This window comes from Battus philenor, unplaced genomic scaffold (genome assembly GCF_028537555.1).
Source record: "Battus philenor isolate CCGP_79_NKW_IND1 unplaced genomic scaffold, ilBatPhil1.0.hap1 SCAF_26, whole genome shotgun sequence".
Classification (NCBI taxonomy): Eukaryota; Metazoa; Arthropoda; class Insecta; order Lepidoptera; family Papilionidae; genus Battus; species Battus philenor.
In genome coordinates this window covers 7,166,612-7,192,236 of record NW_027181689.1, presented here as the reverse complement: position 1 = coordinate 7,192,236, position 25,625 = coordinate 7,166,612, and the positions used below count along the sequence as shown (strand labels likewise).

At 34.0% G+C, this 25,625-nt stretch overlaps 1 protein-coding gene and 1 non-coding gene across 2 annotated transcripts in view; both read right to left on the bottom strand.

The window, feature by feature from the left end:
- Positions 1 to 25,625, bottom strand: part of bt (projectin protein bent) — a 122,828-nt gene that overhangs the window by 65,175 nt on the left and 32,028 nt on the right. The window contains 33 exon segments of the mRNA XM_068768667.1: positions 678 to 875; positions 1,396 to 1,552; positions 1,964 to 2,088; positions 2,565 to 2,700; positions 3,408 to 3,571; positions 4,189 to 4,395; positions 5,106 to 5,340; positions 5,952 to 6,091; positions 6,590 to 6,731; positions 7,905 to 8,062; positions 9,064 to 9,212; positions 9,321 to 9,462; positions 9,984 to 10,180; positions 11,324 to 11,432; positions 11,523 to 11,673; positions 12,721 to 12,872; positions 13,204 to 13,375; positions 13,459 to 13,592; positions 13,987 to 14,146; positions 15,047 to 15,171; positions 16,097 to 16,274; positions 16,357 to 16,481; positions 16,587 to 16,770; positions 16,846 to 17,177; positions 17,374 to 17,588; positions 18,243 to 18,381; positions 18,589 to 18,749; positions 19,075 to 19,180; positions 19,268 to 19,697; positions 19,790 to 19,915; positions 23,378 to 23,514; positions 24,305 to 24,541; positions 25,175 to 25,319. Coding sequence (XP_068624768.1) covers positions 678 to 875; positions 1,396 to 1,552; positions 1,964 to 2,088; positions 2,565 to 2,700; positions 3,408 to 3,571; positions 4,189 to 4,395; positions 5,106 to 5,340; positions 5,952 to 6,091; positions 6,590 to 6,731; positions 7,905 to 8,062; positions 9,064 to 9,212; positions 9,321 to 9,462; positions 9,984 to 10,180; positions 11,324 to 11,432; positions 11,523 to 11,673; positions 12,721 to 12,872; positions 13,204 to 13,375; positions 13,459 to 13,592; positions 13,987 to 14,146; positions 15,047 to 15,171; positions 16,097 to 16,274; positions 16,357 to 16,481; positions 16,587 to 16,770; positions 16,846 to 17,177; positions 17,374 to 17,588; positions 18,243 to 18,381; positions 18,589 to 18,749; positions 19,075 to 19,180; positions 19,268 to 19,697; positions 19,790 to 19,915; positions 23,378 to 23,514; positions 24,305 to 24,541; positions 25,175 to 25,319 — 5,668 coding nt within the window.
- Positions 10,917 to 11,079, bottom strand: LOC137925314 (U1 spliceosomal RNA). The gene has a single exon (XR_011107664.1). It is a non-coding gene; the product is annotated as a U1 spliceosomal RNA (small nuclear RNA).

Here is a 25,625-nt window from a genome sequence, read left to right as displayed (position 1 = left end):
GTAAAAGTTATCTTAAAATTAAGTTTACGGTAGTTCGTAAAGCGCCACTAGCTGAAAACAACTAACAACAAATTAACAGAGTTTGTAATTTTTTTTGACGATTTTTTGAACAAAATTTTTCTTTTTCCTTAAAAGTACAATAACTTTTCAAACTTCTTTATCGCAAGCATTCTTTGAAAATTTGACTAATATGAATTTTGGCTGAGCTCGTTAAATTTAACGCGTCTTTTGGTGGTTTGTTATAAAATTATATACATTGACCTATTTTATTGATTCCCTGTATATACATATATATCATATGTTATCTTAAAAAGAAGTTCCAATTCGAATATCTTTAAGTAAGCTAGTGGTGAAGAGACCAAATTGTTTGAAAAAATGTTTATGTTTTTATTGCTATAAGTTCATTATATAAAAACATTTTCTAAAAGAAATAAGGAGAACTTTTTAAATGTCTTAATTATTTAGATTTTCTACACTTAATTCGCTGAAGTGAATTTTCTTCGAGCTACAGAAGATTTCATGATATTCCTTGATTAACTCAATTTCTAAGAATTCAGACCACTAATTGATATAGCCATATAATAGGAAAGGCTCATGTCTGATTCCAAGCTTTTGCGTTCACAAAGCGATCTAAACAAATATAAACTTTCTTTTGAGACAGTATTGTAGCTACATACCGGTGACGGTGGCCTCGGTGGTGTCTGGCTCCACGGTTCCTGCGGGCACCCACTTGCCGGTGAGCGTGTCCATCTTCTCGACGACGTAGGCACTGAGAGGCAGCCCACCAGTGTGTTTGGGCTTGTTCCAGCTGAGTTTCACGTGTTCCGCATGTACGTCAGATACTTCGAGCGGACCTTCAGGCTTGCCCGGTTTGTCTGCGGATCAGAGCAGTGTACATTATTAGAAGAACATTCATAAAACTAATATTGGTATAAACTACATTAATAACCTTTCACTAAATAAACCTTCAAAAACTGTTATTGTTAAATTAAAAAAAATCAAACATGTTGCGAAGGTAAAACTAAAAATGAATGTATTTTTTGCAAATATTTCAACTTGCTACAAATTTTGAAATTTATTATTAGATAGAGATATGGACAAGTTTTTCAATTACCATAAATGTTATATGTCACGTGTAAACGATTCTTTAAATTGCTTTACATTTGACATCCTTTACAATCATCAACTTTTTAACTATACCCGACAAATGTAATATAGAAAGTGTATTTTAACAAAGTTTAATTATCACAACAGAACATTAATTAATTACAGGTTTAAAAGAGCATATCTCATTTGGCAAATTAAATCACAGTCTATTATATCGCACAAATAAAAACACTATAGGCGCATAGTATCGGACGAAAGATTTCTTTCTAGTACTCCAGTATAACAAACCTAAGACAGTGATTTCCACGGTGGCTTCATCTACCCCGGAGTCATTCACCGCCTTTAGAGTGTATATGCCAGAGTTCTTCCACGAAGACTCGAAAATCTGAAGTCTGGTGTTATAGTCTTCGTTCTCCAGCTTCACGCCAACACCGGTCTCGATGACCTGAAAGAAATGAATAAATAGCTTTTTGTAGTAAAATAATTGCAGAATTTTTAGAAAAACATGTTTACGAATTGTAAAGTTCCTCTAAGGTTTCTTTCATAATTCCCAATAGGACCAATTGGAAGCGACCATCCAGTGTTTTGTCAATAGCCGCCCAATACTCTGCCTCCACTCTTGGACCTTAAGGCTTTAGCGGCCATCAGTTCTGCGCGATATGTGACTTGCCAATTCGCTTGGTAATGTCGTTCTCGGGGCGTTTGACGCAGCGTGGGTAGATCCCCCTCTAGTTGGACCGTAAACATACTCAAGGTCACAAGCAGTCACTGGATGCAGGCAGTGCATCACAGCGGTTATAGCAGCGGTCTTTGTGAGGGCGCCTATGTCTGGCATTTATATATATATATCATTTACCTTGTTGGCGAAGGTCCAGGTCTTGGTCGGTGGGGGTTCACCCTTGATGTCGACATCCAGTTTGATAGTGGTTCCCGCACGGACGCGTATCGCAACCATCTTGTCACGGTTGATATGCGGCTTCACTGTAAAGTGCAGTTAAATTTCTTCAAATTTGTTACCATAAAGATATGTGCACATAAAAATCATGTCCTAACACAAACGTTTTGATGCTCAGATATGTATATATTTTACTTGAATTTCTTTTAATTCGGTAATCAATGCTATTTTTTATATTGCTGTATTAGATGCCTACACATTTTTTGTAATATATAAAAAATATGTAAACATGTTTAATAGATAAATCGAAAAACTGAAACAGTATTTTAAGTTTAATGTTTACTAGTTATACAGTGATCCCCTAATACACGGTATTTTTATAACGCGTTTTGATTGAAATATCCCTTCTCCCTTCTATAAGGGGCTTCCAAATACATATTTATCTAATGTGAAATTTATAGTCATTTCTTTCAGTTCATAAACAATTTTGTGTATACCTGTACATTGGGTATTATTGAAACGTATATACAAATAGATAAACAAATAAATCAAGTTTACTCACGGAATCTGGCCTTGGCGACGTGTGGCTGTGTTGGCTCGCTAGGCTCTCCTGGTCCAGCCTTGTTCACGGCTCGCACGCGAAACTGGTACGTGTTGCCTTCGCGCAAATCTGGTACGCGTGCTTTGCATTCCGGTGTCTGTGGGACAATATCCTGATATTACCACGACAGAATTTTTGCCCACAGATGTTTAATCACAGCAAACACTCACAGAGGTTACATTCTACCAACGAACAGGTCTATAGCTGAGTTTCGAAAACACGCATAAAATGACACTGCGATATATTATTTTCATTCATTTTCAATCATTCATCTCTTGTTCTTTACATTTAGTCAATAAAACGTGTTTTGAAATTTATCAAAAATACTTTTAAACCTAAATAGACTATTTATACAGTCACTTACGACTTAAAATTTAATATGTACTAATGCCGTTTTAATAATTTACCAACTTTGCAAAAGTAAATAAATAGTAAAATTATTTTTGGAAGAAGATATAAAATATATGATTGCATTATTATTAGCCTTATAACAGCAACTAGAGAATCGAGATGATAAATGCTTTCAGCCAAAGCCGACATTCCCCTCGGCCTTTGTGCCTGGTCACTCCGTGAAGAGTTCAGAGATTTGATGAGAGCAAGTTAAATGAGGCTTGCATCAAGCATCTTCCGACTTCCTTTGATCTTTAAGGCCAGCCGCCGACTGTTCTACGCACTTAAACAAGCTCTTTATTATTACAAGCCGTCTCCAAATGCGATAAAAATCTATCTAACGGATCGACATGAGGTTCCCGAATGAGCTTAAAGGATAAAGAAATAGTGAGTGATGTTTAGTTTAATACGTGCCGTTGTAACAAGCGCCTCCTGCCACTGTCCGAATTTCTCCTTCTTTTCGATAACGTAGCCGGTGATGGGAGCGCCGCCGTTGTTTTTCGGCGCTTCCCACTTAAGGTCCACGCGGTCCACGTCCCAGTCCTCGATCGTGGGCACTGAAGGCTTGCCGGGTATATCTGTGAAATTATTTTTTTTCGATCGAATAACTCATAAATGTTTTTTATTATTTAAATGTAATTATTAAACCAACAGATCTATCATGCATTAGAGTTTTATTAAGGAAATCTAGAGGCCACGATCTTCAGGATTTAGGAGAACGACACAAGAAGATGTATGAAGAGTTGAATTTATAAAAAAAATAATTTCAACAAATATTGATTATTCTCGTACTAATCTCATTTTATATAAGTACAAACACATTTTTCGTACATTAAAATTAATAAAGAGTTCTAGCATTTACACTTTTGTTAAGTGAAGGGGATAAAAGGAATTGAAGATTAAGGATAAATGTAATTGAAGGTACTATTTTAAAAAATAGATAGCCGCATGTAAACGCATCTTTTCTTCATATTCATTAATGTCAAAAAATTCTGTCACAAAATCTTTGTTCCTTACTTTAACGATGTACGTACCAACATTTTTATTATTTAAATATTCCTTTCTTTTTTAATGCCCGTTTTACTTCAAATTTATGTTCATTTTTTATAAATATTTGACTTTTGTAAAAGGGTTACATTATTACACAAAATTATCCTTAAATTTATTCTTTCGAATATCAATTCCGTGAACTTACCATAAGGATTCTTCGCGATTATGGAGTGATCGGTCTTAAGCGGTTCCGATTCTCCTTCGTCGTTGACGGCCTTCACTCTGAACTCATACTCCTCGCCCTCTTGCAGACCCTTGATCTCCATTTCTGTGTCGTCTGTCTTGCCGACGGGCACCCAGCGGCCAGTCGCCTTGTTCAATTTCTCTACTACGTAACCGGTGACGGGTTTGCCTGAAAAATACATATAATTCGATAATTGTATGTATTGAGTATTGTATACATGTCGAATCTCATAAACTCTGTTTTTACCATAAACGGATTTTGTATTTTAAAAGCTGCAATAACATACTAATGAGTATATTCCTGTATCCATGTTTAAATACGTTATTTTACTTTACGCTATGGAGAGACCAAGTAAGCTATAACCTTTACCTATAAGATTTTTTTCTTATAAATTTAAGTACAATGAAGATACGTCTCAAAATCCGTATATGGCGTTAGATGCCTTAAAATTAAACAGCGTTAATGTTTGCTTATTTCTGTGTGTACAATGAACCGTACTGTTAGCTACTCTTTTGAATGTTTGGATGTCAAGACGTTCTTAAAAAGCTTGTCCTTAAGACAGAATTTGTAGGGAAAAGGTAAATATTACATATTATTTTTTTATAATATATTTAAAATATTTTACCTATGAACTCACTCATCACGATATTTCTAGAACCAAAAGACATAGGGACGTGAAATTTAGCTAGAGATATTCCTTTCGCCAAGTAGAGATCGGCTATTAACGGATTTTACGAAATTCAATTCACAAAGAGGTAGAAGGGGAGTTAAGTGCTCCTTGGTTGTGTTAATTTCGTAAAATTCTTTTGTAATAAATATTATTTATATTTATATTTCACGCAACGCGAAGAGTACAGCTAATATCGAAAGAAACTTACCGCCGTCGTCCTCGGGCTTCTTCCAGGCGAGCTTGCAGCCGTTCTTGGTGACGTCAGTGACCTTAAGCGGGCCGCCGGGCTTGCTTGGTGATGACAGCACGGTGATCTCGACCTCGGCCTCATCCTTGCCGTGCTCGTTGGTCGCGAGGATACGGTATGTGCCCGTCATCGCGCGCACCGACTCCTTGATGTCCAGCTTCGTATTATAGTCCACGTTGATTACGTTTTGTGTCACCTGCAAACCATTTTGTTGCTTATTATAAAGCATCACAACCATTGTAAGGCACGTCCTATGCACAGTTTATGAGGCGATTCCGCGAGAGCCATTGATCCATCCACCATAAAATTGATCGATCTCACAATCTTGAGTCTCTTTCGTACATAGTAAAGTACATGGTGGGCCCGAAAAAGATTCTATTTTCAAAATCTAATCGCTATACAACAAAGTTACGTAATTATTTCTTTAATCCAATTCTTTTATATCCAAAAATTATTTAGAAGTTGTAACCGAAATGTTTAGCAAAAACTGACGTATTGACATCGAGGACGTTACGTGACTTCTTCGGAGTTCAGATTTTCTACCTTGAGGGTATCTCGAAAGACGCGTTTATGCCAAAAAATCTAGAAAATGGTCGATAGCCCTCGAGCGATGTACCCTTGCCAAAAACTCGTGATTTCCTAGGCTGGAAGAATGTATAAATATTTATACATATAAATTATAATATTATTTTTTCCCAAGCTTTGAAGGTTATTTCCAATTATTTTTAAAAATGGGCTTAATGCAATGTCCCACTCTATCTATAGTCTATGACATATAAATGAACACATAACAGTAGCGCATCTTACCTCCTTCTCCTCCGACTTCCATTTCTGGAACCACTGCACTTTAGGCGCTGGTTCTCCCTTCACGTTCACGTCGAAGAAGATTGGCTTGCCGGCGCGAACCGCCACTGCCTTCAGGTTCGTGCGGTCGATACGCGGTTTCACTTTACAAAAATTATTTAGTTTATTAAATAATACAGCTACTTAAACAAGTTGTAGTTCATTTGTGTTGAACACAACTACTGTGTTCAAGATTGTAGCTTCAACTGGTCATTGTGAACTTGATCTTCTAATTAAGAATTGATTGGTTATTGGGCGTGGCATGGTCAACGAACAATGATACATTGCACTTTTAACTCGAAGAAACTATGGTATAAATTTCGTTTTTTTTATTTATCATTATTTTGTCTTTAATTATTTAAATTTTGCACCCAAAACGGGAGAAAAATCTAAACTAGAAGAAAATAAACTACAAATAAATATGTTTATCACACGGTTGTTTGACAACTAGCAGCATTCAACACAAGAGTCGAAAACACATGTAATTAAATCAAAAACTTCGTTCAACGTTACATATAATCCATGTGATATTATTAAAAATATATTTAATATTAAATATAACTTGTCAATATTTAGATTAATCAAACATTTCACAAACTTACAGGCTTTATGTCTGATTGTGGTCATCTTTGTGGGTTCCGAGGCTTCAGAGGGTCCGGCCTTGTTGACAGCGATCACCCTGAACTGGTACTCACTGCCTTCAGGTAGACCTTCCACTTTGCCTGATGTAGCTGTTCCGGGCACCTGCAAAAAAAAGCATAGCATTTTTCATTTTTTCATTTATTTTCTGTTGCACCTATTTATTAAATGAATGTACAACATTCATAATATACATTATAGGAGAATAATTGATTTCCTGAAATGGTCAAAGAACTGTAAGCAAAATGTATGGAACTTGCGTGGTGATGTACTAAATACGTCTAGAACTTCACTGTAAGGCGAGGAATTAAAGTTATTACAGCACTGATAGTCAAAATGCCGTTTTTTAAAAACTTTACAACACTAGTGTAATAATTTAGTTGTATACAGGGTGTCCCCGGTGGTAGAATTAGAAATTCAACGTTAAAATATTTCCATAAATATTAAGCGGGGGAGAAGGGTCAATGATAGCTTCGTTATTTGTGCGGATTTTAGTCACGATGCCGCATTGTTGTGGTTAAAATCTAACTTATTGCTGTAGTAAATAGCCTACAAAGTTTAAACTTTCGCGCAAATCATGATATTTCCAGGTTTAAAATAATAATAAACAAAATGGGAACAACACTTCATACTTTTCATACATTTTTGTTACACAGTACTTGTTTAAAATATAATTTTTCCTTGTTTAAATAATGATAATGAACATTATGCATTCCATATATTCGACATTCACATATTGATAATCGTTGAAAATTTCGTCAAATCAAGACATATTTAATTTTTTTAACGTAGTAAAAGATACTCCAATTGAAATATAAAAAATAAGAATACTTAATAAGCTTTTAAAGTTGTCTATCCATTAGAACCCATGTTTTTTCTAATCGAACTAATGCTAGACGTCCTGGAATCACGTTTTTTTCTGTCACTCCTCATATATTACAATAAAGGTAATTTATCTGCGTGTAATTAATTATATTTTTATATAAAACCTAATTTATTTATACTTTAACTCATTAATTTATCTGAGTATTATCTTATTCAACATTCTCCCTAGATAAGACGTTGAAAATTTTAAATTGATGCAAAAAAATTTTTTAAATATATGTATATGCTAAGAATAACATATAAATCTAAACGTACTAATATAAAATAAAAATAGGAAGAATATAAAGGAGTGTGTATGTAACTTGTGCACATTGTCTGTGCTTTTCTTAACTTCCCTACTTCTATTTCTATATCAAACATTTGTTATAAATTAATTTGTTATATATATATTACCTCAGCGGCGTTCTCCCAGTCACCACCCTTGGGTTTCTTCTGTATGATGTACTTGAGTATGGGTGCACCACCGTCGTTGGTCGGCGGCTCCCACTTGATCTCTGCACTTTGGTTGTCGTGGTCTGCAACCTCCACGTTGCCAGGCTTGTCGGAGACATCTAGTAATTTCATTTATTGTTAACCAATTCGTAATAATTTTATAGCTTTATTGGGAATACAGACGCTCGATGCCAGTAACTTCGAATCGTAATAGAAATCTATGTTAGAGTCTTTTGTCCAGCACTGGACGTTTTATGACTGAAATGTTGATGATAGTGATAATTCAGAATATGGAAGTAATGATAGTGAGGAAAATTGTATATGCAGTCCTAGGAGTCTTTCATAAAATACTTTCGTTTGGAGAACTGGGTGGTGAAATGGAGGTGAGAAATTTGTATATAATAATGTGATGATCACCGTTGAGATATTTTAAAGCAGATTATAAATATTTCAGAATATTTAAGAAAACCTTTATTATTATTTATATTCAATCTTTGTGCATAGTCCAACGTTTGCGACATATTTATAAGTAACACAAAAAGTTTAACATGGTGCGGGGTCTCTTATTACTAAACCCAGAAATTTTCTAACATTTCATCTATTTATTATTTTTTCTTCAAAGATATACATAAGTCAATTGATATACGTAAGAAAACCATGTGTGACGCAGTTAGCAACGCTCTATCTTGAGATAGAACATATATATTAACATATGAAGAAAATAATTAAGAATCTAATAAAAAATTACTTCTGTCTGTTTATGAGTGAAGGTGTACATAGCGTAATGTGCATACACGTGAATGCGTTGCTGATAAAGAGAACTTTTAAAAATAAACTAATATAATTTTTACTTTACACTGCTTCGCAAGGTGCTATAGTCGTTGCTATAGTCGTGGAGAAGAACCAGGAAAAAAACTCCACAAAAGTACTTTTAAAAAGGTAACAATACCGTCTTATTTATGTACAGTGTCTGTCATTTATAGCCCAAATAAAAAGTAAATAATTATCCGACATCATTATATAGATTCATGTTATTTATACGATATAATGATAATGTGTTTCAATATCTTTACAAGCTACGTACACATGGTATGTATCTGCATGATCATCCTTTACTTACCGTACGGGTTCTTCGCAAGAACAGCTCGTTCAGTCTCCAGCGGTTCGGAGTCGCCTTCATCGTTGACAGCTGTCACCCGGAACTTGTACTGGTGACCTGGCTCCAGGCCAGTCACCTCCATCTCCAAAGGCTTCTTGTCTCCGGCAACCCTGAATTATGTTTTAAGTCAATAATCTCCGATAGCGGGCGGAAGGCGCGGCTAGGTGAGAGCCGAGAAAAAACCATCCTCGAACAATATTTAAAATGTAATATCTCACCTTCCAACACGGACCCATTTGCCGGTGGCGAGGTCCATCTTCTCCAATTCATACTCTTTGACTGGGGAACCACCGTCATCTTCTGGTTTCTCCCATTTCACCTTGCATCCCTCAGCATGGACATCTGTAACTTCCAGTGGACCTGGAAAACCAAGATACGATTAAATCTCCTATAACTTTCGTCGATATTTTAGACATTTCTAAAACCACTATCGTCTGTAAAAAATAAAATCCCATGACATGAGATTTCCATCTATGTCTCAACAGTATATCTCTGAAAACCTTAGGCTTAGAGTCTTAAAATTTGGTAGCAATGTCCTTTTCGCGAAGTATAGGTCATCTAAGATGGATATTACAAAATTCCAACCGCAAGAGGGATTGGGAATAAAAATGCATTCTTTAGCAATTCGAATAATTTTTTATTATTATTTCGTAAGGAAAAACTCTCCACCGATGACCGGTCTTGCTTAGCCCACATTTTGTAAAAATTTTTGCAAGTAATATATAGTAATTTTTAGATACAACCAACAAACAATGTAATTATTTAGAAACAGGATTTATGTATTTTTTTAGTAACAGGCCGCAACCTTTTAGCAGTACAATGTCTGACAAGGAAATTAAAGTTAAAATAAAAACAAGCGATAATAGTTCCAAAAATAATACCTTTAGGCGCGCTAGGTTTGCTAAGCACTGTAAGTTCAACAGTTTCCTCATCAAAACCGTTGCAGTTCTCAGCGCGTAGTGTATACTTCCCAGTGTCCCTTCTCACCGCATTCACAATAGTAAAGTCGGTATGGTACTCTTTGTTTTCGATCTTAATTCGCTCAGTGTTAACCAGCTTAATATTTTCACGCCATGACCTATAAAATAAACGTAAATAACAGAATCAAAAGAATACAATTGTTAATGAGTGTGACTACGCTGACATGACAACCGTAACATCAAGACCGGAGGAAAAAATAAATAGATTTTACAGTAAAAAAAATTGCTTTAAGCCTATTTTTAATTTATTAATATTTAACAGGTACATTCTTTAATGGATAAGGGTTTAAATGAGAGCCTACGTTTCACTGACGTAAGTTATCACAGGTAATGTATCTGTATGTATATATATGTTTATATATATATAGTAATCATAAACAATATGTAAACGTTTAATGTACAGTCTAACGACATACACTCGATGAAGTCTAATCGGTTCTGTTCTATAATTTTTAATTCTTACAGCACCTTCTTATTATATGTTCTTAAAAAATTATAGTACCGGCTTGACAGAAATGGATAAAAAGCTACATTAATAAGCTTTCCTATCACCTTATTATGCTTGCCTTGTGGCCTCTTTTTAGTTAGTGTTTTTGCAGTTTAAATTTGAATGGAAAACGGAGTTTAGTATATCCACGCTTAACTTAAAACCAATTACGACGATAGATTTCTCGAGACTTCCACAAGTTGTTTGACTTAAAGACACAAGGGTAACGTGTGAGATTTATATACATCGCACGAACGATCCTATGACTTAAGCATAAGTTTCACATCTTTATTAACTTAAGGCTGATAGTTAAGTTTATTTAATCAAGCATTTTCCATTGTATAATAAAGGGGACGGCGCGTACGCAGTCCCCACTACCAAAAATTACGCGTCCGAGTTATCCGCATTAGGGATAATCGCAGGGGTCAACCTAACCGCAGTGCAATGGAGAGGCCTCGCCCTGGGGGAACCGCCTTCATGATCACGGTATCCCCTACGCCAGGTAAGTATGAGTTCCGGATGGCGCGCTGCGAACCTCATTCACTTTGAAAAAATCTCAACACCATGTGTTAGCAAACAACGCAGAAATGTACAGCGTTATCTAGTGACGGATCTTGTAAACTACAAAGTTTGTAACGAATATTGAATGTAGTTTTACTTGTATAGATGGCGCTGTTTTTAAACGTACATTAAAAAGCTGGTCAACATCCTGATCCGTAACTAAATAAATTTTAATTTTATGTACTTCACTTACCATGTAGTCTCCGGAGGTGGTTCACCAATGACATCCACTGACCACTTGTGCGTGCGTCCTGCCTTTATAATAACAGATTTAAATGTACTGCGCTCAATGCGTGGTTTCACTGAAAATTAAACAAAAGAATTAAATAAAATAATTGAGTGTTATGTACAGTTATACCAAAATGTGTGTGAAAAGTAAATAAAAAACTTACAGTTCCTATGCTTGCAGAGATGGTTTTCAGTTGGCTGAGAAGCATCACCTACTCCAGCCTTATTGACGGCCTTAACTCGGAATTGGTAAATCATTTTCTCTTTCAATCCCTCAACCTTGTACTCTGTCTTTGGCTCATTTAACTTGCCAACCTGTAAAATTGTTTTTAAAACATGCCTTTACCATAACACTCATTTTCAGCAAACTTCCTCATGTATTTATATATCATTCCTCACATGTACAAATGACATTGAATAATGTAGGATAAACAAGGAACGAAAAAATATTCCCCATTGTAACAATAATTAAAATGCTTTAATATGAATGAAAAATATTAATTTCCCCATATTAATAAGAGGACTAAGTGAAATATTTAAGATTTGATGATTCTAAATTTTAAAAAGCATAAACATCTTATCAGAAGATGATAGATGCAACTACTCCCAACCAGTCTCAATGGAAATCTATGGTGGAGGTGCATGTCTCGCAATGGATATTCTACCATTAAAATGATTATGATGAGTTGTCATCAGATCCTACACCATGCGTTACAGGGTAAAACTTGCTCTCTAAGCTAGTAATTCAAATTTTACATTTCCTTTAAATACAATGTGTTGATAGTATATAATTTTTGTACACATTATAACAATATGGTGATGTAAATGTGTAATTCTATAAATAATGAAAAAGTTCTTTAAGTGATTTTGACAATTAAAATTCACACTAATGTGTAGAAGTTTTTCTTATGGATTATAAATATTCTCTATAACAGACTAGTGGTTCCTATTTACACTTTTCTCTTAAAAAGTTATAGTTCTGCAAAAACTTTTTTAGTTACTTGTGAAATTTTCTATGAATTTTTACTCAAATACACTTGGTTTAGTCAGTGAACACTTTCTTTAAAGTATTTTTAAACACAAATCTAATTTGCTTTGTGAGTCTAACATGACTTATTCCTTTTATCGTATTTTTTTGTTAAAAACATTAAAAACCTTGATATCTGTGTGTATAATAAAAAAACCTGGGCATGTTTAACTGGCTGGCTCCATTTTGAACCTTGGAACAGTGCTAAAATATTGATATATTTTTTATTATATATACTTCTTATAATTGGGAATTTATTATTTCGATATCTTAAAATAAACCCACTTCCAATGATTTCATTTCTAATGTAGATTAGATCATAACAGAAGATTTACCTCTACCCAGTCGGCGGTAAATTTGTCTTTCATTTCAATCACGTAACCCAGAACAGGCCTGCCTCCATTATCGCTTGGCGGCTCCCATTGGAGCGTCGCCGACATGTTATCGTAATCGATGATATTGGGCTTGCCTGGTGCTTTTGGTGGGTCTGAAAATACATTTTATTATAATTATTAATGCGACTGTTAAATGTTAAAGCGCCTACTATTTGTAAACAAAATAGCATGACATTGACTTTGACATATGATAACTTTTATATAGCTGTTGCCATAATTATTTCTGCACGTAAGTGTTTTTTTACAGAATTTCACTTGCAAAACAAAAGACATTTTTTTTCCTATTATAGCATTCAAAATTGCTAGTGTCATTTTCAAAATTTATTTTTGTAGTAATTAAGTCACATTTACTATTATATTTATTGGTACTACTATTTCTACTCAATAATGCTAAAAATGCAAATAATATTAAATAGCCAGTACCATATGGATTCTTCGCAACGATAACTCCATCGGTTTCCAAAGGTTCTGATTCACCCTCTTTATTAACTGCACGTACTCTGAACTTGTACTTGTGGTTAGGTGTCAGACCCTTGATTGTAAATTCAGTCGGCTCTGGGCCGCATTCACCACATGGTACCCAGTTGCCAGTGTCCTAAAATTTTTAAATTAGAATTACGTGATTTCTCATATTTTCAAAAAATTATAAAATATGTTTAGTATTTTACTACAACTCACCAAGTCCATCTTTTCGAGAGTATATCCGGTAATATCAGATCCTTGCCAGTCATCAGGTTTCTTCCATTTGACTGTTGCCTTTTCGGCACGTACATCAACGACCTCGATTGGACCGTTGGGACGGTTAGGTTTATCTACACAATTAAAAAGATATTATACATGTGTCTCGCAGATAACATTAGTTATACATATTTATTAGTTATTGTCATTTATTTATATCAATTATTATATATTGTAATCATAACGTAATGTATAAAAAATTACTTTAATTAGTTTCTTTTTATTTTACTTTTTGATTTATAAAGAATAATGATATTTTTGTTTTTCGGACGATAAATTGGATGCTTCGCTTATTATTTTCATTACCTTGAAACAGACAGCCTAAATTAAAATATATATAAAATGTACAGGATATTTTTAGAAAATAAAATTACATCTACTTTAAGCGGAAAACGGTTACAATATTTTGATGTTGACCAAGAGTACATGTATGTATAGTACGACTAATAAACTTAAATTATTACTTACCTAGGACAACAACGTCAGCTATGCTTTCGCATGTACCGGAAGAGTTGGTGAGAACCAGCTTGTATTTTCCACTGTCAATTCTTGTAGTTTTCCTAACGGTCAACACCGTGTTCCTTTCGTACTTGTCGATGGTAATACGTTCGCCATCGTCTCGAATTTCCTATAGTCAATTCGTTATATTACTCAAAAATTAATTGAAGTGTTAACGATTTTAAATTTTCATGACATAGTAGATTATGTAAAAAATCTCAAAATAATTTGATTCTATATTGCAGACTATTTTAATTTGTTCTGTCATGAAAATTCATTAGCGCCTTTTTTTTAAAACATTAAGTGTTAAACATAAATTCATACATTGAGTTAGAACAGTATTTGTGTACATTGTAGAATAATGTCACATTGTTGAAACTACGAAGACGTTAAAAATACATATGAACACAAATTGTGTGAACGATCTCCATTCGCACATCCTGTGACCTACCGCATGTGCTCCTTTATTATTCGTTGCGAAGTGGTGATTTGAAATGAGTGAGTTTTTTTAGAACAGAGTATTGATACAACATCGAAAGCTTCAAATTTGTATGTAAATAATGTTAATGATCGCGTCTTTTGCGAGTTAAAGTCATGCCATAATGAAATGAAATTCTGTAAAAGGATCGTACATCAATTCACTATGACATAACCGTTATTGTTATGTAGAGTTTTTTTTTAGGTTAGCCACATTTGAGCGTGTAAATAGAAGTACGTGTAAGAGATTTTTTAAACATTTATTATGCAACATTGATTTCACCCAGCTAACCTTTTCCGTGTACGGCTTTCCGCGTTTCTTTTTTGGAGAAAATAAAGGCAGATTAATTTATTGTTTTCATATAAAACGAAATTTAGAAAAATGAAGGGAATTTAACCAACTTTATGATAATGACGATTAAAAACTTTATCCATACCAAACTGGAACCAACTTTAAATTGATATATATGATTCGTGATATATGAATAATATTTGTGATTCGTAACTTGTATTATAAATGATCTTTTTGTAAAATAAAAAGAAATACATTTACCTCTTCTCCGTGCATCCATTTAACCTCAGGTTCGGGTTCACCGCCATATTTAATATCGTATGTAATAACTTGTCCTTTTTTAATAATCATACCCTGTAGACCCTCTCCCACAATATATGGCTTAACTGCAAAAAACAATAATTAAATTAAATAAAACATTGCATACGGAGAATCTTTAATGACCCCCGCTATTGGGGGCCTCTCGTACCCCTATCTGATTTTTAGGACAGGGACCTTTTTTTACAAATATATTTTTTCACAAAGTTTTTTATTTTCATAATCATCTGTCATTCATCTTATTATCTGTTATTCTTTTCTCTCTATCATGTTATATTTCTTTTCTTTTATGCCCTTTTACTCTACTCTTCTTTCTTTCATCCTCTTATTTTGTTTTACAAATCTTATTTACTAGGTATGTTATCACAGTTGTTTACTTATAGTTATTATTTATTTTACTTCAGTCTTTTTTGTTTTCTTTTACCTAGTTTTGTTTTTTTGTATTGCTTGTGTTATTATTGTTTTGCAATACTTGAGGAATTCGTTCCTAGTTACACTTTCGCCTATCAGGGAGGCTATTGACTCCTCCCTGATTTGAACCCCAGACCGGCACTCGAAGCCGAACCGGAGTCCCCCGAATGCGGGACACCGGGTTCATGGAGAATCTTCGAGTTCTTCGGACACATCGCCCGAAAACTCGGCAATCACCTCCAATAACTTATTCCACAAAGTCGATAGTAAGAGACCAGGAGAGCGTTATTCTATGCAGTCTGATCTGATCTGAAATCTGCTCCACTCTCAACAAGCATGTTTTACATGCTGTATGCGTCGCTAAGAACCGGAGCAGATGAAGGAACATCGTTGGGGATAAGATCACTGTATGATTGAGGTCGACCCCCAGAATTGGGGAAACAACGCAAGGAAAAGAAAGTAAAAACTTAAATTAATTATTTTTTACAATCGAGATCTTCTTTGATAACAGACAAATTTAACTAAAATGATTGTTTGACTCGCAATGATTAATCAAATTATGGAAAAAAATGATTAACTTACCAAATCTGCACTTAGCGACAATAGGTTTAGTGCTGTCACTGGGTTCACCAGGGCCAGCTTTGTTAATGGCGCGGACTCTGAATTCGTATGTGCAGCCTTCTTTAAGCCCGTCTTGCGTTGCTTCAAGACAGTCCCCTGGTACTTCTTTGCCTTGTACCCAGTCTTTGCCAAACTTCTCCTAGAAACAGAAGAAAAGAACAAAATTGTAATATTAGAATAGTAAAAGGTAAAGATATTTTAATTTTTGTTTAAAAATATACTTTGTATTCGATAACGTAGCCTGTGATGGGTGCGCCACCGTCGTTGTCCGGCTTTTGCCACTTAAGATCTGCATGATCTTTGTCCCAGTCTGTTAGTTCTACACCTTTAGGCTTCGAAGGTTCATCTGTGAAATTAATAACGGTTAAATAATTACCTCTATTAATATCAATCTTTATTACTGAATGAATTTGGGAATTTGTAGTGTTATAATGGTAACTATTATACATACCCCATGGATCTTTAGCCAGAACAGGTTTAGCGAATAGACCCGGTTCACTGGAACCAATTTTGTTAACCGCACGAATCCTAAATTTGTATGTTTTCTTCGCGACAAGATCTTCTACTTTGAACTTCGTTGGCTCCCCGTGGGCTACTTCAGCAACATTATCCCAACCAGCCTTGAGAGACAAGTCCTGTAATATTAAATTGTTAATGGTAACATCGTCTTTTTCCAATATACATGAGTATATATATTTGCTAATCTTTACCTGTCTTTCAATGACATATTTAACAATTGGAGAGCCACCATCATCTTCTGGAACTTTCCACGCGACAACACAAGAAGTTTGGAACACTTCCGAAACCTCCACATCACGGGGCGCCGTTGGGGCGCTCTGCATAATTATGGAGACATCCTTAGAATCTTCACCTTGAGCATTAGACAGTTTTATCTGGTATTTACCAGATCCCTCTCTGGTTGGCTTCTTTAGTTTGAAAAGTACTTTCTCTTGTTCTACCACCACTTCGACTTCCTTAGCAGGCAGAGCTTTACCATCTTTAAATAGTTTAGCCTCAATTGGAGTTTGTCGAGTACCTGAAACTGTAGCAACGGAAAAATGTTAGTCATAATTAATAAAATATTTTATCATAGGAATTAAATTAGATGTGATTTTCAGTAAAAAAAACAGTTGTTCTGTCTAGGGTTTCGGTCATTTTTCAAAATTAACTCTTGAACATAACCAGATACAAACTATATTTTTGGAAGAAATAATGAAATTTTATAAAATGTAATTTACTTTTGTAAGGCACTTCAATGACGAAAGGATGTCCAGCAGGCCCGTTGAATTCATCTGGGCATTCAATTGAAGGCTTGGACTCTCCCTTTTTAACAGTAAGTTTGCACGATGAAGTTAGTTTTCCAGATTCGCAGAGGATTTCACCGTCATCTTCCATCTCCAGCCTATTGAAGATTAGTTGATGTTTGCCGCCGCCCAGATTTTTGATTTCAATCCTGATTATAAGAATATAAAAATAAATTGACATGGGTGGAAATAAAACTATGTATTTAGAGTAGGACGTTATTTTAATAAATATTTTTTTTGTCATGGATAAATAATTTATCATAATCATTATTTCAGCAAAAAGAAGTCCTGCGCTGGACATAGGCCTCCCCTATAGATTTCCAATAGAATAGTTGAAGCGGCCTGCATCCAGCGCCCCACCGTTGACGTCGTCGATCCACTTTGTGGTTAAACGCCCCATACTGCACTTGCCAGACAGTGATTGTTTAAGACTGTCAGTGACTATTTACCTGGCTTAAGATGGTTGATATCTAAAGGCGCTTTATTTAGAATCTCATGGTAATAAACGCTTTAGGTTTTCCCTAGGAAAAACTGTCCAAGCTTTTACAGTATTCAATTTATCGGGGAACTCTAAAGCTCGGTCGCTTACGCGGATGCTTTATGGAATTTGGGGGATTGCTTTGAGCTATCAATGGAAAAGCGTTAAGCATTTTCGATTCGAGGGTTGCTATAACCGTATTAAAAAATTTCATTTAAACTGGCGTTGTTGCACTTACAAGTTTCTTTTTTTTCTTTAATTTTCTTAACAATTCGTATGTATAAAGTACTAACAGAATATTTTAATATAATTTAGTTGAATCTACCTGTCATCTGGTACAATTGGTGTTCCGTTGAAAGACCACACGGCCTCCGCGGTTTGATCCTGAAGCTCTACCTCCAACACCACCTTGTCTCTTTCAACTGCTTCGGTATCCTTCAACTTTTTGTTGAAGCGATTCGAGTCTGTAAGTATATTTGTATGAAGCCATGATCATTGAAGACTTTTTTTATATAGAAATAGTGACAAATAAATTCAAATATTTAAAATAAGTTAAACTTAACAGATTTAAAAAAAATATTTGAAAACTGATTTTAGATTTGAAAGTATTTTTTTTGGAAAATAAAAATCCGGGTAAACTATTGAATATTGATAAATATTAAAGTACTTACATTTGACGATCAATTCACAAGTTGTCTCATCAGCATTACTAACACACTTAAAGTTGCCGGCGTCAGTAACCTTGGCGTCTTTGATGACAACTTTGCGTTTGCGACCCTCCTTCACGATGGAAATGCGTTTGTCCGCCTTCAATGGTTGGTCATTCTTAAACCTGTGCGATATTAAAAAAATGTTGTAAGATATTCATATACCTGTTTTAGTACTTAGACACGGCATGAATCCGTCATTAAATAATGTGTTTAAAAAGATTTGATAAAATTTAAAACATTAAATATTATACTCAGATATTAGAAACGGTTTTATAAATTTATAAATATCTATGTTTAGCCTACTTTATGTTGCCGTAAATTATTTTAAAATGTGCCCAAATCCGTGGTAGTCGCTTTTCTTTTTACACATTTTCTTTTATAATAAAATAGTTAATTTTTTTTATTTTTAATTATTACAATTACAATATCATGAAAACATTAACTAACCATTTGACATCACCCATGGCATCGTCAAGCTCACAAAGAAGCGTAATCGTATCTTTCTCGACAGCCTGCTGTGATTTAAGGACCTTGGTGAATTTGTAGGGATATTCTGAAAAAAATATAATAGGTCAATACCTATTAGTTGGTTTATTTTGTAATTAATTAGAAAATTTGGCAAAAGTCACCATAAACTCACCGATAATTTTGACTTCGCATTCAGTCTTGTCGGTCTGTTTCTCAATTTTGCACATATATTTGCCAGCATCTTCCAGTTTAGCAGCCTTAATAGTTAATCGGCAAACTCCCGACAAATCCTTGGAAGTCTGGAAGTCATCGTTGTCTTCCAATTTCGTCTCACCCTTCCACCAAGAGACAATAGCCAGACTGTTTGATACAGCGCATTCCAACAATACTTCGTGTTTCGTGTACCCGGTGAGTGTTTTCTTCAACTGTTTTGTGAATGAGTACGTGGGGTCAGGTTCATCGACTTGCAAGAAAGCACTGCACGTGACGCCACCGATCTCCAGCGTGATCTTGCCCGTGTCTTCTACTTTGGGATTCATGATGATCAACTTGTACGAGTCTCCTTCATTTGTCATCTTATATTTAGAGCCAGGGAAAAGTTCCTGTACAAGTAATAAAAGATAGTATTTAATTTTGATTCGATGGTCCGAGAATAACAACATTATCATCATCGATTTATGGATTCCTAACTTACATCTTTACGGAAGTACCACTTCGGCTTGGCATTTGGTTTCGTGAAAATTGCTTCGAATGTCACCTTCTTATCTTTACCTTCTTTCGCCGACTGATCGACAAGGGGCTTCAAGAAAGACTCAGGTTTCTGAAAATAATATCCAGTGACCAATTAATTTTATTGTAAATGATTAAAAGCAGCGCCAGGTGCGATAAAAAATGTGCTATCCAGACCAAAAAACTGTCAGTGCTGAAAAGATTCCCTCTCCTTAACGCATTTAACGGTCATTCAAATGCATGACAATGAAATCAATCGACACGTGATACCGAGGCGTTAGACATATCAGCCATTCGTTCATTATGAACAACCGTCACTTAAAATACATGCTTCTGTACAGAAATTGGAATTTCCTCGTTGCGATTCAAGACGTGCTTAAATTTGAGCGATTTTCAAATATTACATACATGTCAATATTTGTCAGCCAAAAGAGATGGATATATTAGTGTTACTAATAACTTTGTATGAATAGATCCATCTGTTTTAGCTTGAAATACATAATAATCCTTTTATATCGCTTTGTCTGTGCATCTCTGTGACCGGTGCGATGTGCCACTACTAAAAATATCGTTGATCAGGTGCTCAAAACAAATTTGCAGAAGAAAAATACCAGGAATATAGTAGAAAAGAATAATTAAGAACAAATTTGTGCTATTTTATACAAAGTAACAGGTGAAATATATCTCCAGGAATAATTCTAGCCAAAGTAGAAAATACGTATTAGAACTGCAACAGTAACAATTAATTTTAAATAAAATTTAATGATAATGTAAATTATCACATTGTATCAACACAATGTTGGCTTAATTGAATAACGCTTCTTTCCCGTAAAACTGCTTGGTTTATTTAATACTAATAAATATTTAAACGTATTCATTTTTACCTTACATTAATCAAAACATCTTACCATTCTCACAAATACGTACTTGTACGAACTTGTAAGCTTTTCTGGCTTCATGCTTCATAATAAAAATAATATGTGAAAACAAACATGAAATATTTTTATTTTATCTTAATCTGCATGTAGAAGTTGTCCACATTTTTATTAAAATTTCATGAAAATAAACTGTAAGGTTACCTATTATTATTGAACTTCAATTTTTAACTGTTTTTCGTGTATTGGAATTACTTATATACTAAATACGAACGAACCTGGATAAAGCTGTCGATTGACCAAGCAGTTATTACATTTGGAATATAAGTCTACGTTCAATTTCTATTGTTTATTTATGTCAATAACATGTTACTTTAAAATATTTTCTACTTTTTCTAGACAAAACGATTGCGTGTTTCGTGATATCTCTTTGTGCCACAATAATATGCATACAACAAATGCATTGTGCCGTCTTAGACGAAGAAACGCTCGTTGTCAAACCTCCTTTCTTTTGCACTTGTGCAGTACCGGCCAATCCGGGATCAGTTCCGCCAGAGACGTCCGTCTACTGTGCGATTTCTATAAAAGTTCCATTATTCTTAATAACCTCTGTATGTACGCGTATTATTTAGGAAAACGTTTGAAATTTTCTAAATAAATTGTATGTTCTATTATTAAGACAAATCTTGTTAAATACTACATAGGTATAATTTTATTAAATTTTTTAAGCGTAGATATAAAAAAAACCTATGACGTATTATGCACAGTAATAAATATTCAAAAATTCCAAAATCTGCAAACACCGAATGTAATTATTAATGACAAAGTAGACATAGAAATAAATTTAATACATTAAAGACGTAACAGAAGCTCCTCAATCCAACGTCACAGATACACCTGTAAACAGATATAAAACGGACAACAACGCCAAAAGAAAATAACCACCAAATTCATTCCACTTACATTGCTTGAAAATGGAGTTAAAAAGACATGAATGGTGAAACATTAATGTTTGAAATCATTCAAATTTTATTGTTTAAACTGTCACTTTGTTTAAATTGCTCAGAGTTGACGTCATTTACACAATTATATATTATTTAAACGCCTATTTTTTAAAATAAAATTATACATTTTAATTTTTTTCGTAGGGTAGATTTTATTTGGTAAATGAGTTCACCTCGAGGACAAATTTGTTTGTTACTTTTGAACTGATTAATATTTTAATTTATTTCATTATTTAAAATAGATTTATCACACCTTTAAAATTTAAATACTTTTGCTTTCAAAACAAATTACTTTGCACGAACTTTAGTTTCATACGAATCAGCGAGCACATGTATAGATGAAATTTTTAAAGTGTGAAAATCTATAAATATTTTATGTTTTATTTTTATTCGTTTTATTTAGCGAACCTTTGTTTTCACAGCCTCCATCAAATCAGGCCAATCGGTAATTATTTCAGGAAGAGACATACGTCTCCTTATTTGAAAAATTCCCTAAAATTTACAACATATCGTAATGATATATATCAAACACTACGTAAATAAATTAATTTTCGAAGGAATGAACAGAAGCCAATTTGTAAGTGTAAGCCGTCTTGAAAAGTAGAATTTTTAAAAAAACAGTAAGAGAGACAAACAAGTACGAAGATTTATGGATCAGTTATTGAAACAAGAAGGAATACTAACATGAAAGTTATAGAAGAATTTTTTAAATAACCATCCAGCCATTTCGTTTGGTTTTTTTGAGTAATTCCAGTCTCCTTTATTATTACTTTATATGACACAAATTTAAAGACACTGACGTTGTCACGGAAACGCATTTATGTCTTCATGACTTGAAACGATGTACAAAAATTAAAAAAAGAAAGTAATGACACAGGAAAATTACGACAAATTTATAGTTTTGAAATCGTAAGACGGAATGAACGATGTTATTTTGAAACTGAGGACCTTAACCCAGGACCAGTTTGAAGAGTTTCTGCGTCTCTCCGCCGGAAATCTGTAAATCTCGACACCTTCCGAGACGATTACGATGAAGTCGTTATCTTCAAAATAGCCAGTCTCTAATCCCTAAGGATCAAATTCATTGTATGATGTAGAAAAAAAGTGTGTTGTCGTAAAAATAACACAATTTTACGTATTCTCGTATATTTATATATACATACATACTACACAAAACTGCTATTGTAATGTATGTAAAACACTTTACAGAAAATGAGCACCATAACGTGACTATTTAAAAAATATTTACTATAAAAAAAACCACGGACTTTCGGAAGCGGTTAAATTCTTTTATTAGCTAATTATTTTATTCTTAGATATCTAGATTATAATTCACTAAAAAATTTTAATTGCCATTAAGGTTTACCTTGTTTTGAGTTCACGCTTCAATAGGTAATACAATGCTATTTGAAATGTAAAAGGAAAATGGTGCTGGTGATACCTTTGTCTTAAATAACGATAAGTCGGCAGGAGGCGATGGAGCTGTGCATTTTAAATATTTATATTTTAATTTTAATTACATTTCAAATTAATTTACGTGTTACTATTATGAAGCGTTTATTTTACGTTTTTTATGTCACCATTCCACCCGAAATTATTATTATAATTTGTAAATAAATTCATATTAAGAAAGTGCGATACATTAAATAAAATTAATATTTTTACTAAGCTCACCTTTTCAACTTTCTTTAGAGGAGGAATTGGTTTTTCAACTTCCTTCAAATCACCCCAATCGGGATCTTCATTCTTCTCTCCCCATTTTTGGTACTTTCGCTTTTTAAGCAATGCCCTGAAGTCCATACCACTGGCATCTGTCAAGAAGCGTTAAAAAAATAAAGTTAAAATTAAATATTGTACGCTACACGTTATCACAGATTTCATAAAATATTTCATGGTATAATTGCATTTAAATATTTGCATTTCGCGTTTTGTTGCATCATTAAAACATTTATAATTCGTTTTTTTAATTTATTATTTGGTCCATCGCCTTCGACGTTTCAGTACATATACGCCCACTGCGAGGCATAGGCATCCCCAAAGATATCTATGGGTATATACCATAATCGCTACGCTAGGAATGCGTGTTGGCGATTACAGTGTGGTATTATGATACGCAGACGATGTTACTAGCCATCCTTCGCAAACTTGTTTAGTAAGTAGTGGCAATCCTAAATAATTAATTCTCAAAGTGTGAATTATATGAGATTGCATTCCGAGAATCGAACCCAAGTCTCTGCTCTCTACCGCTGGGCCAATGTGAAAATATAAAGTTTATATTAATTGAAATTGTTTACAAGTCTATGCAGAGACACCCGTTAATCCGCATTTGTACATGTACGTATGTACTATATGTTAGCTGTAGCAAAAAGCGGGTAGATTTGCGCTTTCCGCCTAATTACGGTTCTAGGCACAACATAAAATATATTACTATTAATTTTGAACAATAAACCTTGTCGTCTTTTAGCCCATGGCGCATCATCTCTTGGACCAGCAACCGCCTTGACTCTCTTGCTAATAACTTTTACTTGCTGATGGTTCTTCATACAGTACATCATATTATTATACCATGACTGTTAAGTTTTAGTCTTATGACATTCTTACCTGATACATATAGCTGCATTTCAGCCGAATCTTCGCCATGAATGTTGCTAACAACGACTTTATATTTGCCCTCATCGTTGGGCTTTACTTTTCTCATGCACAGTGTAATGAGGCCCGTTCCACCATCTGTGATGTATTTGAAACGCCCTCCTTCGATAATTTCTGTGACTCCCTTGTAGAACTTGAATGTCGGTGCTGGATTACCCTCCACTTGCACGGTGAGGTAACCGACTTGATCTGTTGTAAAAATTACAAAATACTGTAGACTAATTTTTGAAAATACTTTCACGGCATTTCATGGCATTAAGAATTTCAAAAAACATTCTTTGAGTATAATTTTAAAATAAATAGAATGGAAATAATTGCAAATCTTTTGTAATAAATATAGTATATAAGTGATTACGCAAAACCAGCATGGGTATCTGATAAAATATTTTTAGATGCGACAGAGGAAAAAATAATATAAGGTATACAAAATAGAATACAATGATCACAAATTTATTAAGCAACGGGTATAATCATGAAATACAGAAATATATTCGAGCTACAGTCGAGATAAAACATCTTCCGTAAGTAGTATTGATTGTCTTTAGGAGATAACAGAAATATTTTTAATGTGTTAAAAGTTCAAAGCACATCTTGGAATAGAATAATCTTGTCTTTGTCGGCTTTTTTTTATTTTATAGATGTCTTCATACTTTCTTTGAAATATTTGAGTTTTAGATATAACGGTTCTTGTTTATTTAGTAGTAGCTTAAATTGTATTGGCTTTCTAGACTTTTAAAAATATTTTATGTGTTCAATTTTTGGCAAGAGATCAAACGCAAAATTAATCGTTGGAAACATGAGCAACGTAATTTTGGGACTCACCTTCGATAGCGGAGTTGCTCTCCGGTGCGTCAACAATGACTGGTGGGCCTTCATTTCCGATAGGCTTCAGGGGAATTGATGGTTTATTAATGAGACCTTCCAAATCTTGTACTGACGGTCTTCTTGAGTCGCCGGATTTTCTTCGCTATACCACCAGAGCAATGTTAGTTTTATTTCACATTTCGCACATTGTAGAGTTATTTACAATTAAACCGACATTAAAAGATTGATTAAACATTTCAATAATTTTTTTATTAAATTGTAAAGTCTTTTAACATTTACTGTTACATGTATTATTAAAAAGATATTTGGCAACATTCATATTCAACAGCAATGGATTTATCACTGTACTATACTATGTATAAAGGGATGATAATGAAAATATTAAATAATTAAAAGTCATCAAACATCTAACTGTACGAGTCATACAATTAAATTTAGATTGAAAAAT